The following is an 18638-nucleotide window of genomic DNA, read 5'->3' as shown; positions in this document are numbered from 1 at the left end:
CATAGTTTTAAGATGAAAGGAGAAAGGTTTAAAAAGGATGTGAGCGGCAACTTTTTTACACCGTGAGTGGTTCATGGGTGGAATGAACTGTCAGAAAAAGTGGGGGATACAAGTACAGTTACACCATTTAAAAGAATTTGATAAGTTCATGAACAGGAAAATTTGGAGGGGAATAGACTAAATACAGGTATGTGGGAGTAGTTTAGTTGGGGAATATGGCTGGCATGGACTGGTTGGATTGAAAGGTCTGTTTCCATGCTGTATGATTCTGTGATAGTGAACAATATTGCTGTGGCTCTGAAGTCAACTATAGGTCGGAATGGATAAGTTTGAACCAGATGAGTCCCAAAAAAGTGATTCAACCACCAAATGTGATACAACCGTAGCAACATTATCGTCAATACCCTGTGGGTTTACCATTGATAAGAAAGCGCCCAATCAAATTAACATCATGGCTAAAACAGGGCAGTGAGTGATGCAGCTATTGATCATCAAAGAGTGCCATGCCATTTGACCTGGACAGATGCAGCTGCAACACTGTTCCAGATGTTTGCTACCATGCACTACAAGCTGTTGTGACAGTTACCACTGGACTTCCATATGCAACCTGTTCAGAATCATACAACAGCCCTTTAGCCCATTATACTGCCAAAACTATGCTATTTTTACACTTGTAACTGGAGCTGGAAAGTGGAACAAGTTGAAGGTGATATTCAGGTAATAGAGGTTCCTCAGTATTAATTATCTGAATATCGGATTATCCAAAGGAGATTTCGAGGTTCCAGTAGAAACATTACATCAAAGACATGTTTCTAGCACTCATCACGCCTTTGTTTACGATGATTAAACAGGCACCGACTCCACATGACTGACCTCCCGCCCTCTCTCTCTCTTTCTCTCTCTCTCTCTCTCCCCACACTTGCCTTGGTGGTCTACAGAGGGGTGTACCCTAAACCTCCCTTCCCCAGATAATCTGGCCACCATGGTCCTGTACAGGGTAAAGGTGGAACCTGTCAAAACCTTGCAGTAAAAAGGTGTGTGCGCGTGCTATTTGGAGACTTGCCCCACAAAGCCGGCAGCAGCAGTCTTGTTGTTGATGTCCAGTCTGGCTGCCCCAGAGAGGGGGTGGGGGGCCTGCGCATGGCAGGGGCAGGTTTGGATGGCGTTGGGGATGTGGGCGGGGGTGTGTTGGACAGGACTGGGGTGGAGGCTCAAGCATGGTGTGCTTCTGCCTCGTCTCCTGAACGGGGAGCAGCTTAAATTCAGCCCCAAAGGAAAGGCATTTAATCAATTAACCCAACAATCGATTATCCATGCGAAATAGTGCCCCACCCCTATCTTATTCGGATAATCGAGGTTCCTCTGCACATAATACAATTATGTATTATCTAAAAGGTGACTCCTGAAACCTACCAAGGTTGCTTCAATGGGATCTCCCTCTGTGGCTTCCGTCAGTGAGAAGGACAAGAATAAATATATCACAGGAGTACCATAACATCAAAGAGATAAAAGGGGGAGGGGGGGGGGAGGAGGGGGGGAGGAAGGTAGTTTGGAAGGTGATAGATGCAGATTCAGGTGATAAGGACAGGTTGGAGGGGAGGGTGGAGCACATAGGTCGAAGGAAGATGGACAGGTTAGGACAGTTCAAGACGGCGGTGCTAAGTTGGAGGGTTGGATCTGGGATAAAGTGGGGGGAGGGGAGATAAGGAAACTGGTGGTCAATGTAAATGCCATGTGGTTGGAGGGTCCCAAGATGTAAGATGAAGCATTCTTCCTCCAGTCGTCAGGTGGCTTGGATTTGTCAGTGGAAGAGGCCCAGGATTTGCATGTCCTTGGCGGATTTGGAATGGGAGTTGAAGTGGTCAGCCACAGGGAAGTGGGTTTGTTTGGTGTGTGTATCCCAGAGATTTTCCCTGAAATGCTGCGCGAGTTAGCGTCCTGTCTCCCCAATGTAGAGGTGACCAAATCGAGAGCAACGGACACAGTAGATGAGGTGTTTGGACATGCAGGAAAATCTCTGCCGGATCTGAAAGGATCCTTTGGGGTCTTGGACAGAGTTGAGGAGTGGAGCTGGGGGCTCAGGTTTTACACCTCTTGACGTGGCAATGGAAGGTGCCGCGGTGGAGGTTGGATTGATGGTGGTGAGATCTAATGAGGGAGTCGCAGAGGGAATGATCTCTGTGGAATGCAGATAAAGGTGGAGAGGGAAATATATCACCTGGTGGGGTCTGATTGTAGGTGTTGGAAATGGCAGAGGATAGTGCACTGTATCCGGAGACTAGTGGGGTGGAAGTTTCTATCCTTCTTGCAGATGTGAGGTTCAAGGGTGGAGGTGCGAGAAGTGAAGGAGATGTGCTGGAGGGCATCGTGGGAGGGGAAATTCCACCTCAGGAAGGACATACTGGCACTGGAGCATGTCCAGCAGACATTCACACGAATGATACCTGGAATGGTAGGCCTAACATATGATGAATGGCTGAGGATCCTGGGATTGTATTCATTAGAGTTTCAAAGGTTAAGGGTAGATCTGATAGAAACTTACAAGATAATGCATGGCTTAGAAAGAGTGGACGCTGGAAATTTGTTTCCATTAGGCAGGGAGACTGGGACTTGTGGGCACTGCCTTAGAATTAGAGGGGGTCAATTTAGAACTGAAATGAGGAGACATTTCTTCAGCCAGAGAGTGGTGGGCCTGTGGAATTCATCGCCCTGGATCACAGTGGAGGCCAGGACATTGGGTGCCTTCAAGGCAGAGATTGATAATTCCTTCCAAGATCAAGAATTTAACAGCTACGGGGAGAGTGCAGGCAAGTGGCGTTGAAATGCCCATCAGCCATGATTGAATGGCGGAGTGGACTCAATGGGGCGAATGGCCTTGCTTCCACTCCAATGTCTTATGGAAATTGCGGTCCTTGAAGTCAGAGGACATCTGGGATGTCTTGGAGTGGAATTGCTCCTCCTGAGAGCAGATGTGGTGAAGGCAGCGGATTTGTGATTAAGAGGTACCGTTTTACAGCAGGGGAATGGGCAGAGGTGTAGTCTCAGTAGCTGTTGGAGTCCGTGGGTTTGCAGTAGATGTCCAATTTGAGTAGGTTGTCAGAAATGAAGATGGAGAGGTCCAGGAAGGAGAGGAAGGTGTCTGAGATGGTCTAGGTGAACTGAAGGTCAGGAGGGAACGTGTTAATGAAGTTGATGAACTGTTCAACCTCCTCATGGGAGCATGAGGTGGCACTGATACAGTCATCAGTCTAATGGAGGAAAAGGTGGAGGATGGCACCATGTAACTGCAGAAGATGGAGTGTTCCACTTATCTGACGAAGAGGTAGGCAGATCTGGGGCCCATGCAGATGCCCATGGCTACCCCTTTGGTTTGAAGGAAGTGGGAGGATTCGAAGGAGAAATTGTTGAGAGTGAGGAGCATCCTTGTAAATCTTTTCTGAACCCCTTCAAGTTTCATAACATCCTTCCAATAGGAAGACCAGAATTGCAGGCAATATGCCAAGAGTGGCCGAATTAATGTCCTGCACAGCCGCAACATGACTCCCATCTCCTGTTCGATGCTCTGACCAATAAAGAAAAGCATACCAAACACCACCTTCATTATCCTATCTACCTGTGACTCTACTTTCAAGGAACTATGAACATGCACTCCACAGTCTCTCTTTGTTCAGCAACACTCCCTCAAACTTTACCGTTAAATGTCCAAGTCCTGCTAAGATTTGCTTTCCCAAAATGCAGCATCCTGCATTTATCTAAATTAAATACCATCTGCCACTTCTCAGCCCATTGGCCCATCTGATTAAGATCCCATTGTAATCTGAGGTAACCGCTTCACTGTCCACTACACCTCCAATTTTGGTGTCATCTGCAAACTTACCAACTATACCTCTTAAGTCTGCCAATTGAATGAGTGTCAGTGGAGGGATACTTGTTGGGTTGGCAGGAGAGGAAATAATGGAAGGGCTTGAAGGCCTTCAAGGAGGTCTGCAAATGCCAACATCATAGCATCAGCAGCACCCAAACTACAGTGGTTCAAATTCATCCCTCTCAGTGAGTAGAAATGGGCATTAAATTTAAGCTGGTCAATGTTGACTACTTCTTGGAAAACAGTTTGGAACAGTTGTAAAGTATATCCTTTGGAATTGCTGATGACTGGGAAAGAATATTAGGGTATTTTTGAACATTGAGAACTATTATTTGGCAATTTAAAAAATATCAAGCTTCATTATAATGCATGTGATTGAGTAGTTTTGAAATTGGCTTGATTTTGAACAAACAGCATTTTACGTTTTCATGGAATTTTCTGATTTTTAGTAATGAACTACACTTTGGCAATTAAATAGATTTTGAAAGCTGTTCTTCCACTTTGACTCAGATGTGACAATTTGGCATGGGGAAAGGGGAATGAAAGTGAAACACATCCATGTCAGGGATAGGTGAAATATTCTCAAGGGAAACAAGGAACACTGGCCGAGTAGGGAATATTTGTCGTGTAAGTCTCTCTGAGACAGCAATATTTGTTGGTCACTGTTTCAAGTGAGTTTTGAACATTTTCAAAAAGGCAGCAATTTTTTGTGACCATGGAAGAAGTTTGCTAACCTGAGAACTGTGATGATAATTTTTCAAGAAGTAATTCCTTCTCTGTCAGCCTATTGATTGTAGAGTAATGCTGTAATTTGGTGCAAGAAATACATTCGGAGTCCTAAAATAGTAACATTGAAACAGGAAAGGATTTGGAGTTTGAATTTGGACAACTGACACTGAAATGTTTGAAATGTGATGTTTTACTGAAGTAGTCAGCAGCATGAGCTGAATTTGAGAAATATGTAGATCAGAAAATACTGGATGTGCAATGTCCAATTTTTAATAAGTTTGGGATTATCAGCATTGCAGAGTATGCATCTATTAACATGAAATTCAAGTTATTTTTTTCAATTGCGATTGGGAAAAAATTGTATGCTTGCCTAACACTGAATCTTTTCCAAGATATCTGACGATGTGTAGGTTTGGTTTCAGAAAGCAGAGTCTCAGAGGCCAGGGCATAAAACTTTGGACAAGCCTTAAGTATGCGATTATAGAATCAAAGGATACTGGGACTGGAAAACTTAAAGGGCTGATTATCCGAATTACTGGTTATCCGAACAAGATCTCAAGGTCCCATAAAAGCGGCATTAGGCAACTCGGCATTCAGTTATCAGTTAAACGGCAGGGTGTGCATCGCCGGATAACCAAGAAATTTTCAATAACCGGCACTTATAAATTACTGCTTGCTTTCGGTTATCTGAACGATCATCTCGTTCGGATAATCAAGGTTCTACTGTATTCTGAATTGAACTGTTTAATTCAAATGCCACTTACAGACAATTGGACTGTGCTGTGAAACTTTCTCTGAGTTGGCAAGCATTTGAAATGAGTGAGAGTTTCCCCAACTCTGCTCCCAAGGCGTTGTCAGAACCACAGACTCTATCAACAAACACATCGACCTGGACCCAATATACCGGCCACTACAGCGGACAGCTCGAACTGACAACCGGAAGCGGCAGAGACAGGCCACTATAAATGCCGGAGGAAACAGCACAGAAGCGCTTCACAGGAGGCTCCCAAGCACTGAGGATGTCACCTAGACACGGGACGAAACGTTTGCAACACAAATTCCCAGCTCGGCGAACAGAACCGCAACAACGAGCACCCGAGCTACAAATCTTCTCCCAAACTTTGAATGTTACACCTTGTTCAATCACCTGTTACTGGGTTTATTAGAGCAAAGTGATTTTAAGAAGGTTTAAACATCCTGTGGAGTGTTTTTTTTCCCTCTTTTAATGGGTTGTGGTTGTTGCTCATGAGTCCAGTTCTGGTTTTTCTTGAACTAAATGGTTTTCTGAACCATTTTTAAGAGAGCAGTTAAGAGTCCAACATATGATTGTGCGATTATAGGTCAGACCTATTTAAAGGAGGGGATAGCAGGATTCCATCGTTTAAACAATGTAGTGAACCAAGTTGATTTTTGTAAAAACATATGGTTATTTAATCACTATATCACAGTCTAGATTTCGTTGAACTATTAAACAAATCCTCTTGGTAACTAGTTCAGTGACTTGTCATGATGCTGCTATCGTTATCTTGAGTTAATTATCAAATAATATTTTACAGAAGTTTTTGAACTCCTCTCTTCAGCCCATATTTATACCCCAGCAACAAATACAGCAATCAGTTGTAGAACCACCACATGGCAATGACGATAGAAGACCTCCCAAAGATATCTAAATCTCTCGATGAGGCTTACTTTGAGGTCTGTGAACCCCTTGATTTACAGCTTACAGCAAACTCCAGGCCATTAATCTTACACAAAGCTGCATTTCTAAACTCTGTGCTTAATGCATGGGGTAGAGGGGTGTTGGCTTGTGACTATGTGAAAGTGGTATAGCCTACATGACTTAATGGATCACTAGCATGACTTTGCATTTAGTGGCACATTTCTAATAGGTGTGCAGTCACTGCTCATAGGCATAGAACTTTGAAGGTGGCAAAATATTTTGATAGGGTTCTTGGGAAAGCATAAGGGACCTTTTTGGTTTTGTAGAACTATTGTGTACAAAAGCAGTGAAGTTATGCTGAACATTTATAAAGCTCTGGTTAGGCCACAACTAGGGTTATTGTCTCCTGTTCTGGTTATTGCAGTTTGAACAAGGATGTGAAAGTTCTTGAGATGGAACACAGGAGATTAACCAGAATAGCTTCAAGGATGAGGGACTTTTAGCTACATAATTAGTTTGGGGAAGCTAAGGTTGTTCTCCTCCTAAGCCAGTTACATTGAGCAATGATCCCTTCACATAAGGTAGAGAGAGAAAACCTGTTCACATTGGCTGGTGTAAAGGGTCTCAGAGAAATACATTGAATGTTTTTAGGAATATAGAACTTAAGCAAAATAGGAGGCCTTTTGGCCCTTTAAACCTGTTTCCCATTCAATAAAATCAAGGCTGACTTAGTTGTGCTCTCAGGTCCAATCTTCGGCCAGTCTCCAGTAACCCTTGACTTCCATTTTCTATCAAAAATCAATCTAATGTTTGACAAGGTACAAGGAGATACGAGGAAGAACTTCTATGCAGCTTTTGAGCAACCTGAAGGAATGATGGTCTGAAACTCTGCCAACCAAAATGATAGAAGCTGAGGCGCTCCATGATTTCAGAAATAATTTAGATTAGCATTTGAGGAAAATAAACTTGCAGGGATAGAATGGGGCTGACTGGATTGCTCCACGAAAAACCTATAAAGTTGATGGATGAAATAGTCTCCTTCTTTGCCTTTATGACTCTTTAATGCCCAAGTCTGGATAAATTGCTTCCCTAAGGCTGAAATTTTCAATACTCTATAATTCCATTTACTGGAAATAATCAAAAAATGTAAAATTATCTGAAATTGTCTTTGTTTTATAAGTTAGAAAGTGTAAGGAGTTGGCCTAATGAAGGATACTACAATTTGGGAAATGAATGTTAATTGAAGCAATCGTTTGTCTGCAAACTTTGTTTTCCACGAGTATATTCAGTCATACTTTTTATTTTCAAAAGGGAAATTCAGTTTTATTTCAGTGGTTGTTGTGAATTTATTGTGCTGAAAACATAATGCATACTTTTATAAATACATGGATGTTGAAACAAAAATAATTGGTGTAGCATTGATTAATGATGCATATTGATTTGATACAATTTTAAAAACCTTTCATCACAGTTTAGGAGAATTTTTTAGTTTGCTGAGCATAGATTAATGTACTTTTACAGCATTCATAAATGAAGTCCTTATTTTAGAAATTGAGCAAAATGAATTTACAAAATTATCTCTTTTTGATGCAGCAGTTGGCATTTCTTCCAATTGTTACCTTCAATAAAGACAAAATGTTGTTAAGGGGATAATGTAAAAAGTAAAGAAACAAAAGCTATGATATTGGCAGTAAAACTCAGCAATCATAACCTTTTCTTCATTGGGACCTCAGGAGTCTGTGCACAGAATGAAATGCAAAGATAAATTGCAGTCAATAATTCTGTTTTCCTCAGAATGTACACTGATGAAGTTCCACCAGTGTGCAAGTTCTGAATAATCAAGGGATGGACACTGGCTTCCTGTTTTACATTTAATCTCACTTTCTACAAAATGTGAATCTTAAATTAAATTTAACTGTACTTTTGACAGTACACTAAGTTAGCAGTTGCTGATAAATACTGTCACTTGACCTGAAAAGTTGATTTGAAAAACATCCATGTAAAAGTAAGTTTTATTTCCAGATGTTTAGCTTTTCTTCTACCTTAACGATAATAATAATTTGTTCCACGATGTGAAAACTTTTTAATTGAGTGGGTGGATTTATTGCTTTTATCTTAGTTTGCTGTGTGTTGAATGTTTCATAGTGAATTGCTACTTACCCTGTTTGTTGACATTGCTGTGTTGCATAGATCTCTGTGCTAATTTAAAGTCCATTGAGAAAGGAGGATATTATGCCACAGTGATTGCTAGAACATTTCATGTTCAGCAGGAAGTGCCATTTCTTCATTACTGATCATAAAATTCAACCTGATGGATCTGTTTGGAGCTGTGGTGAACAAGAGAATCATTACAAGCTTCAGTTCTTCGAAGAAATGGGAACAATGGTTTGATCTGAAAACTCTGTGCTAACATTGAGTCGTAAAGTTGTAAATAGAAGGAAGAGGTGCCTTTATCTGGCATCAACTAAATTTCATCTGACTAGTGGTGGAGGCAGAAGTTAGAGAAGGCATAGTTTGAATGGGGTGGAGATTTAAATTAGCATTACCAGGTAAATGGTATCCTGGCAAGTGATTCCAACCATGTCATGAAATTTCTAATACCCTAAAGTAGCATTTGACACCATCCTAACTGCATAAAATGTATGTTGATATTGTTTTTATTTAAAACCACGAACTGGAGTGAGAGACCGAGATGGTAAAATGGTCTTCAGTTGTCTTTATTCAGGAGAACTTGGTATTACAGGTTTCTGAATTGAAGCTGCAGCATTGAGTGGAAGTGTCATAACCATATCATAGCCTGATGTGGAGGAGCTGGTGTTGGACTGGGGTGGACAGAGTTAAAATTCACACAACGCCAACAGGCTTATTTGGAAACACTAGCTTTTGGAGCACTGCTCCTTAATCGGGTAGTTGCGGAGCAGGACCATAAGACATTATATAAGAATTATATTTGCAGATAATTTTATTTTGCTCAAAAAAATGCACACTCTGCAGGCAGACAATCCATGTAATATTTTGTAAATTCCACTTTGGAAATAGAACAGCCTGACTCAAGATTGGGATACAGACTCTAACCTCACACCTTTAATGCAATGTCTGAGCTGAGATGTCACTTTTTTAAAATATAAAATCTTAAGTTATCTCGCGAATGTGACTTAAAAGAAGTTCTGGAATTTACATATTAGTGAACTGAAACCTGCAACCCATTCTAAAAGATGAAAGACTTAACAGCAATCTAGGTTTGTTCAATATATCATTTCAGTTACATGACACTGTAATCTTTTGCTATAAATTCTGTATCTTAAGGTACTGCTCCACAACTACCTGATGAAGGAGCAGCTATTCAAAAGCTAGTGCTTCCAAATAAACCTGTTAGATATAAGCTGGTGTTGGGAGATTTTTAACCATTATCATAACAGACAGCTCATTAATATGATCAACATTTACAGGGTGCAGTTATCAATTCATTTAAAAGTACTTGAAACTGATCCATTCAGACAAGTACTTGAACTGTCGGTTCAGTTAAGTGGTTTAGACCAAATGTGGACTAAATGTAAACTCTGTGGTTACCTCCTGCTGTGCACTCAAGGGTTTTTACTATGTTAGTCACACCTACCTGCTCTCTTTAGTTTCCTTTATATCACTATGGGTGCCACTGGAAACTTTGATTGTGATCTAATGAAGTTTCGATGATCAAATTAATTCTCCCCTTCTTTTTATTCTGTCCTGCCTGAGGGTTTCTGCTGAACCCGACACATGTATTTAGTTAATGATACTTTATAGTTTTGATGATTGACTTATAGTTGGATTAAGGTATTAAGAAAAGTGAACTTGTACACATCTATCCAGCAAGTACTGTTAATTGTATGTGCTTCTTTGACTAAAATAGCTTCCTTATGACTTGGCGTTATAATTTTAAAGGTATGCATTTCCGGGACTAAAATCAACAGAATTTGATGTTTGTGGTTCAGTAGGAAAGTTCTACATTATTCTGTATATAATTTTAATTACTTAGGTACCTAAGCTTCATAAACCTAACTTTATATAAATTGTAGAGTTTTGATAAGTACATTTGTTAAATTGGATTATTTCGTTTTGATGGGCTTCACACCTATAATAATAGTGGGGGAGGGTAGTTATTTAAGTTTGAAGAGAAATTCAAAGATCTAGAACCAAGCAAGGTGTCGAGTAAAGTATGTCAATGGGTCAGGAAGGACATTAAAAAGAACCAGAAAGGAATAAGGCATTAACGTTTCACAGAACATGGAACAGTACAGCACAGTACAGGCCCTTCAGACCTTGTTGTGCTGACCATTTATCCTACTCTAAGATCAAACTAACCTACATACCCTTCACTTTACTATCATCCATGTGCTTATCCAAGAGTCGTTTAAATGTCCCTAATGCATCTGACTCTACTACCACTGCTGGCAGTGCATTCCATACACCTACCACTCTCTCCTGTGTAAAGAACCGACCTCTGACATTTCTCCTGAACCTTCCTCCAAACATTTTAAAATTATGCCCTCGTGATAGCCATTTCTGCTGTGGAAGAAAATTTCTGACTACCCACTCTATCTATGCCTGTCATCATGTTGTACACCTCTGTCAAGTCGCCCCTTGCCCTTCTTTGTTCCAATGAGAAAAGCCTTAGCTCCCTCAACCTTTCTTCATAAGACATACCCTCCAGTACAGGCAGCATCCTAATAAATCTCCTCGGCATCTTCTCTAAAGCTTCCACATGCGTCCTATGATGAGGTGAACAGAACTGAACATAATATTCCAAGACTTTGGGGAAAATTAAAAAAGTCCAAGCTCAAGGCACTATATCTGAAGGCAAGAAGTATTCATGAATGTATTTTTGACAAAATAAAATGACATTGTATTTGCTCAAGATTCCTTTTAAACAATCCTGAATTGTTTAGAATCAGATGAAAATGGCACCTATTTAAATTTGCTGTTCACTGAACTTAATCAAAAGCCACTTAATGCCATAAGGAAAATGTTGTTGACTCATTTTCCTGTTGTCTAATTTCACAAATTTTGTTTTTTTTTAAAAAATATTCCTAAATACTCTTTGCAATGTATAGAGATGTTTTATTTTATATATGAACTAGATTCCACAGTTATTTAACTTATTGTTGTGCTGTAGAAAGGAATGACACAACAGCAATTTGTGCAGAAAAGTGTTCATATGTCATTTAGATGTAAAATTCCTGATATGGTCATGCTTTTTCAAGAAATGGTTAATAACTCATGGTTATAAAATAGATGCCGATTTAGCATTTTAAATTGCCTTCATTTATAATCATACCAACTGTGTATTCATTTATTTCTGTCTTATTGATCCACTTTAAGCTTGCTTTCTTTCTTAGCATCATGTTTTGATAAATATAACATTTTTATCTTCTAGGGAGGTGTACCATACAAAACGTATGCAGCACGTGATGTGTGTAAAGTGGTCTGCTGATAACAAGTATATACTTTGTGGTTCTGACGAAATGAATATCCGTTTGTGGAAGGCTAATGCTTCTGAAAAGCTTGGTGTAGTAAGTTACAATGTTTTAAAAGATTTCTTCCAGTATTCATTCTAAAATAAATTTACATTTCTAAGTCCTGATTTACAAATTTTATACAGTAATCTTGTGATGGTTGCTTGTATGGTTATATATGATAGCATTCCTTTAAACTTTGTTATATGAAGAACTTGGCTGTATAAAATTGCAACGGTTCATTTTATACAATGGATCTGAATTACAGTGGAAAGTTCGAAACCAAATAAATTCTAACCCACAAAATACAGCAGTACTTCACAGGAGGTTCCACACCACTGAGGATGTCACCTAGAAAGGAGACAAAACGTCTGCAAGCCAAATTTGCAGCTCAGTGAACATGCCCACAATAACTGCAACCGGCACCTGAGCTACAAATCTTTACACAAACCGTGAATAATAATAGTTGTTAAGTACAGAATGTTGGTGCATGTTTTCTGTTACCATGGATCTTTCCAACAGACAAATTGGGGGCTCTGCATACTTTGATACCATTCTTAACTTTTGTGATGACTCCAGGATAATTGGGATTTTATTTCCAGCACTCTATCCCACTATTAAGACATTGTATCCACATGAAGATCCCATTGTGGAACTACTTTCTGCCACAGTTTAATTTGACCTACCCTTTCTGTAAGAAGGCACTTAGCACTTACTCAAAATTGTTCAAAAAGTAAAAACAACGAGCTTGCATTTATATTACACGTCCATGAATACAGGACAGGCCAAGGCTCTTCTTTCGAAATGGGAAATTTGCACAAAATGGCAGATTTCCACCATCCCAGTGTTGGAAATGTGCAATTTAAAATCTTGTATTTCTGACTATCCCCATTTTTAGAAAATAAATCTATCCATTTCATCGGTAGTTCCAATTTATTTCAAAACTGGCTGGAAATATTTATAACTGTCTAAATGTCAAAAGCTGCTTACTATGAGTAACTGTCATTGAATCTGACCATTTCTTTTTAACCTGGTCAATCATGAAACTACTTGCTTTCAGCAACAGATAGTTTTTCTCTTCACTGCAGCTCTCCCACTTCTGTGAAGAGGTTGGCTCTGGGTTGGAAGTGAGGTTGCAAATGGAAAACTGATTCGGCTTGGGAAGGCATGAGTGAATGGAGGTCTGAGTGGGGATTGCAGGATGTGAGTGAATAATTGGGAGCAGGCTGTGTTAGTGGGAGATGAGGTGATTACAATCTGTGGGTGGGTAAGAGAAGGCTCTTGACTGACTTCTGTCATTGTGAAACATGGAGAGTTTGATTGAAATCTACATGAGTACAGAAAATAATATTTTTATAAAGTACTATTTAAAATGCTTCACCTATATGTTTATATTGATCACAGGAACATTATTAAAATGTACCAAGTGCGACATGCTGTTTTGATTTTGCTGGAGTCATCGAATCAGACAGTCATACAGTGCAGAAATAGACCCTTTGGTCCACCTAGTCCATTCCGACCAGGTTTCCTAAACTGAACTAGTCCCGTTTTCCTGCATTTAGCACTTATCCCTCTATCTCTCTAAACCTCTCCTCTCTGTGTACCTGTCCAATTGTCTTTTAAATGTCGCAATTGTACTTGCCCCTACCACTTCTTCTGGCAGCTTGTTCCATATCTGCATTACCCTTTGTGAAAACATTTCCCCACAGATCCCTTTTAACTCTTTCCTGTCTCACCTTAAACTGACTTCTATATTTGGACTTCCCTACCATGGGGAAAAGATCTTTGTATTTACTTTATCTATGTCCCTCAAGACGATCACCCCTCAGCCTTCTACACTCCAAGGAAAGCAGTTCCAGCCTAAAATATAAATTGACAAGACTTTTTCATGTGTGTAAATATAGAATTTATGGACATCATCTTTCAAGTGCAGCCTTTGCCCATCCTTAATGGCCTTTCAAAGGTGGTGATGAAATAAAATTGGATCACATGAGAAAATATTTGTGAAGAACTGCCATATTACTTCACTTCACTCAGCAAGATTATTGTTTTATTATTGGTATGAATTTTCTGTATTATGTGCTTTGACTGCATTGAATGGTAAATTGCTAAGATTGTAAGATGTAGGATCAGAATTAGACCATTTGGCCATTTGAATCTACTCTGCCATTCAATCATGGCTGATATGTTTCTCAACCCTATTCTCTTGCCTTCTCTCTTTAACCTTTGATCCCCTTACTTATAAATAACCTGTCTATCTCTGTTTTAAAAGATACTCAATGACATTGCCACAGAAGGCTATGTAGGACATGAGTTCCACAAATTCACCACCCTCTAGCTGAATAAATTTATCCCCATCTCGGTTCTAAAGGATTGCCTCCTCACTCTGAGGCTGTGTCCTCCGGTCTTAGTCTCTGCTACTAGTGGAAACATGTTCTCCATGTTCATTGTATTTAGGCCTTGCAGTATTTCATAAGTTTGAATGAGATTGGCCACTTGTCTTTCTAAACTCCATCGAGTGCAGACCCAGAGTTTTCCACTGTTCTTCATACGACAAGTCTTTCATTGCTGATATCATTCTCCTGAATCTCTTCTGGACTGCCTCCAAGAACAGCACATCTTCCCTTGGTTATTCAAAATGCAGTTTGATCAGAGGCTTATTACCTCAACAGTACATCCCTGCTCTTCTATGCTAGTCCTCTCCATGAATTCTAACATTATATTAGCCTTCCTAAGGGCGGCACCATGGTTAGCACTGTTGCTTCACAGCACTAGAGACCTGGGTTCAATTCCCGCCTCAGGCAACTGTCTATGTGGAGTTTGCACGTTCTCCCTGTGTCTGCATGGGTTTCCTCCAGGTGTGCTGGTTTCCTCCCACAGTCCAAAAATGTGCAGGTTAGGTGAATTGGCCATGCTAAATTGCCCGTAGTATTAGGTGAAGAGGTACATGTAGGGGATTGGGTCTGGGTGGGTTGCTCTTCGGAGGGTTGGTGTGGACTTGTTGGGCCGAAGGGCCTGTTTCCACACTGTAAGTAATCTAATCTTTAAAAAAAACTGCCAACTGAAACTGCACGTTACCCTTGAATCCTGAATTAGGACTCCCAAGTTCATTCGTGCTTCAGATTGCCAAAGTCTTTCTAATTTAGAAAATATTCTACACGTCTATTCTTCCTACCAAAGTGCTTAATCTCTCAATTTGCCATATTGTATTCCACTTGCTGCCACTTTGTCCACTGTCCTCGCCTATCCAAGTCCTTCTGCAGTCTGTCCCTCCACTTACCTTTTGTGTCATCTGCAGACTTAGCAACAATGCCCTTAGTTCCTTCATCCAAATCATTGGTGTATAACATGAACGGTGGTGGTCCCAAAACTGACCTCTGTGGGACTCTTGCCCCTAACATTATAATCTCTTATTTAGCAGCTTCCATGTCTAAGATTACATTTTACTGATTTTTAAACAGTATTTTGCATTTGAATACTGTTTTAACATATAAAATAGTAATGCAATATATATAAAACACTATATATATTATAGTGTAAAGTATATTATACTACTACAATACTTTATCGTATTGTTACACAATAGCTTTTAATAATTCCACAGATGCACTTATGGCCATCACCAGTTCTATGTGGAGAACAACACATCCATGTGCAAAATCACCTCGTAGCATTTCTGTGGCTGGCGTTGTAGGTGGCTGTAGGCTAGGAACATAGAAAAGATATGGACAGATTCAATGAGTGAATGATTTGGTAAATGGGGAAAAATGTGGGAAATGTGAAAACGAGGGGAAAATAAAAAGCATGTTGCAGGTCTTGGACATGGGGATCTGGATGCCTGAGTATGAGAGTGCTAAAAGTTAATATGCTGTCAGAGCACACAATTTGGAAAGCTAATGAAAAGATATTATTGTGAGAGGAATTGAGTGTACAAGTAGAGGAATATATCCTCATACGGGACATTGAGATCATTTAGAGACATACAGCATGGAAATGGACCTTTTCTGTCCAACCTGTCCATGCCAACCATGTTATCAAACTAGGTTAGTCCTACCTGCCTGTGCTGGGCCCATATCCCTTCAAACCTTCCTTGTTCATTAACTTGTCCAAATGCCTTTTAAACATTGTAACTGTACTGGTACCTGTATCCACCACATTCTCTGGTAGTTCAGTCCGCACTTACTACGTAAAAAGGTTGTCCCTCATGTTCTTTTTAAATCTTTTTCCTTTCTCCTTTAAAAATAGGCCCCCTAGTTTTGAACTACTGCCCTATTTGGATTACAGTGCCAAGTATTAGTCACCTTATTTAAGGAAGGATGCAAATATGCTGGAAATAGATCAGAAAATGTTTACCTGACTAATATCTGAAATGAATGGGTTGTCTTGCGAGAAAAGCTGGTTCAGCAAGGTTTGTATCCACTAAGTGAAGAATAAGAGTTAACTTAGTTGAAACACACAAGGTCCGATGAGGTGTTGACATGGTATATGTAGAAAGAATGTCTCCTGTTGTGGGATAATGTGGAACTAGGGGTCACTCTTTAAAATTATGGGTTGCACATTCACAAAGATGAGGCAGAATTTCTTTTCTCTGAAGATTGAGTGTCTTTGGAACTCTGCTTCCACCACCCTTTCAGAAAGATTCTTTGAATATCTTTAAGACAACAGTAGATAAAGTCATATTAGGCAAGGGGGTGAGACATCATCAGGAGTAGGCAGCCATGAACACTCCGTATGATGGAGCAGACTTGAGGGTTTCGTGGCCTATTCCTGATCCGTGTTTGACATCACCTATGTCAATACAAGTCTCTTTAAATTAATTTGGTTTTCAAGAGTATAATGAGCTAGTAATCACACTATCAACTCCAGAAAGGGGAACTGGAACAAAAACTAAATCAACCAAGGAACATATCAAGTTTAAAAATTAAGACATTGTAACTGATAGTGCACTGCAGCCCTGTGGCACCCACAAGTTGTGAAAGGTCTCTAATGTACTGGGCAGACTTAGCATGCTCACTTTCCAAGGGCACCTGACATGACGTAACTGGAAAAGTGCAGATAGTCAAGATGAACAATCCCTTCAGTGGTCCACCACCTAGACATCTTAGCAATCACTTTGGTCAGGCTCAAACAGATTTGGAGATGGTCCGCTGAGCTGCCTATTCACCTACACACTGGGTTGCAAAAGTATTGCTACATTCTTTTTGATTATCCAATAAACTAATTGCCCTTATGAGCCATCCTTTTAAGTGGCAATGTAACAAATGTGTCTAGCCAGCCAACTGCCCTGCCAAGATGTCAGAGTTGCTGTGATGATATATACATTTTCATGCATGTTTTAGTCTCTTTGTAATGGGTGGTAACTTCCACCTTCTATCCCTGACATATTAAACCAGGAACTTCTCAAGCTATTGATGCCAACCATTGCTGTGTTGATGCTCAGACTTTAAATTTATGAAGTTAACCAGGACACCTTACATCTTTACATTTTTCTATCTTCATTCTTCCTCTCTCAAACCGTTGTTCTTTCTTTCCTCTTTTTTTTGCCTCTGTTTCTGATTTGACTTTTAGTTCATCCAATTCAGTTTGCCCCTTTTAGTTGTTCCTGTATTCTCGATTGTTTAATGGTGAAGTAAGTAAAGTATTGGACTCATCGTTCATGGAGGTTTTGCCCTCGGTGCATCCATTCTCACTGAACCAAGCTATGCCATAGAGAAATTTTGAGCTGAAGAATACATGATAACCTCTAAATAACAGCATATTCTGCAAAATACACAGCTCAGCAAGGTTTAGGCCTGGAGTTTGGACAGTGTTTGGTAATGAAGGGAGTTGTGGTGAAAATTTCATTACATTACCAATTACATTGCTTTACAAATCATGGTAGGAGTTTTATGGTGAATCATATGGCCTTAAGGAGTGTAGTGGAACCAAGGGATCTTGGAGTTCAGGTTCACTGTTCTCTGAAAGTGGAGTCTCGGGTAGAAAGGGCAGTGAAGAAGGCTTTTGGCACACTTGCCATTATCAGTCAGGGCACTGAATATAGAAGTTAGGAAGTTATGTTGCGGTTATACAGGATGTTGGTCAGGCTGCACTTGGAGTATTGTGTTTAGTTTTGGTCACCTCGTTAGAGGAAGGATGTTATTAAACTGGAAAGAGTGCAGAAGAAATTTACAAGGATGTTGCATGGACTCCATGGTCTGAGTTACTGGGAGAGGTTGGACAAGCTCGGACTGTTTTCCTTAAAGCGTAGGAGACTGAGGGGGGACCTTTTGAGGTGTAAAATATCACAAGGCGTGGATAGGCTGAATGTTCTCAGTCTTTTTTCCAGGGTGGGGAATTGTGGACTGGAGGACATCAGTTTAAGGTTAGAGGGGAAAGAAGAAAAGGGAACCTGAGGGGTAACCTTTTTAAATAGAGGGTGGTACGTATATGGAATGAGCTGCCAGTGGAAGTGGTTGAGTTGGGTACATTAACAATATTTAAAATAGTAGACACAAAGAGGAAACTTGATCATCTGAACAACACTGGCGGCAGTATTTAGTTCGGATAATTGAATGTTCAGATATTCGAATGCTGGATAACAGTTTAGCCAAGGATCAGGACCTTTCGATATTGTCCAGGTAATCTGAAATTCGGATAATCGAATGCCGGACCATTGAGGTTCCCCTCTACATTGGATAGGAAAGAATTAGATAGATATGGGCCAAGTGCAGGGAAATGGGATTAGCATGGGTGGACCAGTTTGGGTCAAAGGGCTTGTCTCTGTGCTGTTGCACACTGACTCTATTGGTTCCTATAAAGGTCATACTTCAGTTCAAAGTTGATTATCTATACACATGTTTAGGTTTCAACTTCAAGCAGTTACTCCTGGATCAAACTCTTCCAAAGCTATAGC

The 18638-nt window shown here is 40.1% G+C and overlaps 1 protein-coding gene across 1 annotated transcript in view; it reads left to right on the top strand.

The window, feature by feature from the left end:
* The window catches only part of dcaf13 (ddb1 and cul4 associated factor 13), an 82341-nt gene that overhangs the window by 38923 nt on the left and 24780 nt on the right, over nucleotides 1-18638 (top strand). Inside the window, exon 9 of the mRNA XM_072570620.1 lies at nucleotides 11668-11803. Coding sequence (XP_072426721.1) covers nucleotides 11668-11803 — 136 coding nt within the window. The remainder of the gene's footprint in view (nucleotides 1-11667; nucleotides 11804-18638) is intronic.

The sequence above is a fragment of the Chiloscyllium punctatum genome, chromosome 5, assembly GCF_047496795.1.
Source record: "Chiloscyllium punctatum isolate Juve2018m chromosome 5, sChiPun1.3, whole genome shotgun sequence".
NCBI lineage: Eukaryota > Metazoa > Chordata > Chondrichthyes > Orectolobiformes > Hemiscylliidae > Chiloscyllium > Chiloscyllium punctatum.
The sequence above is the reverse complement of the archived record's forward strand: the minus strand, read 5'-3'. Positions and strand labels throughout refer to the sequence as shown.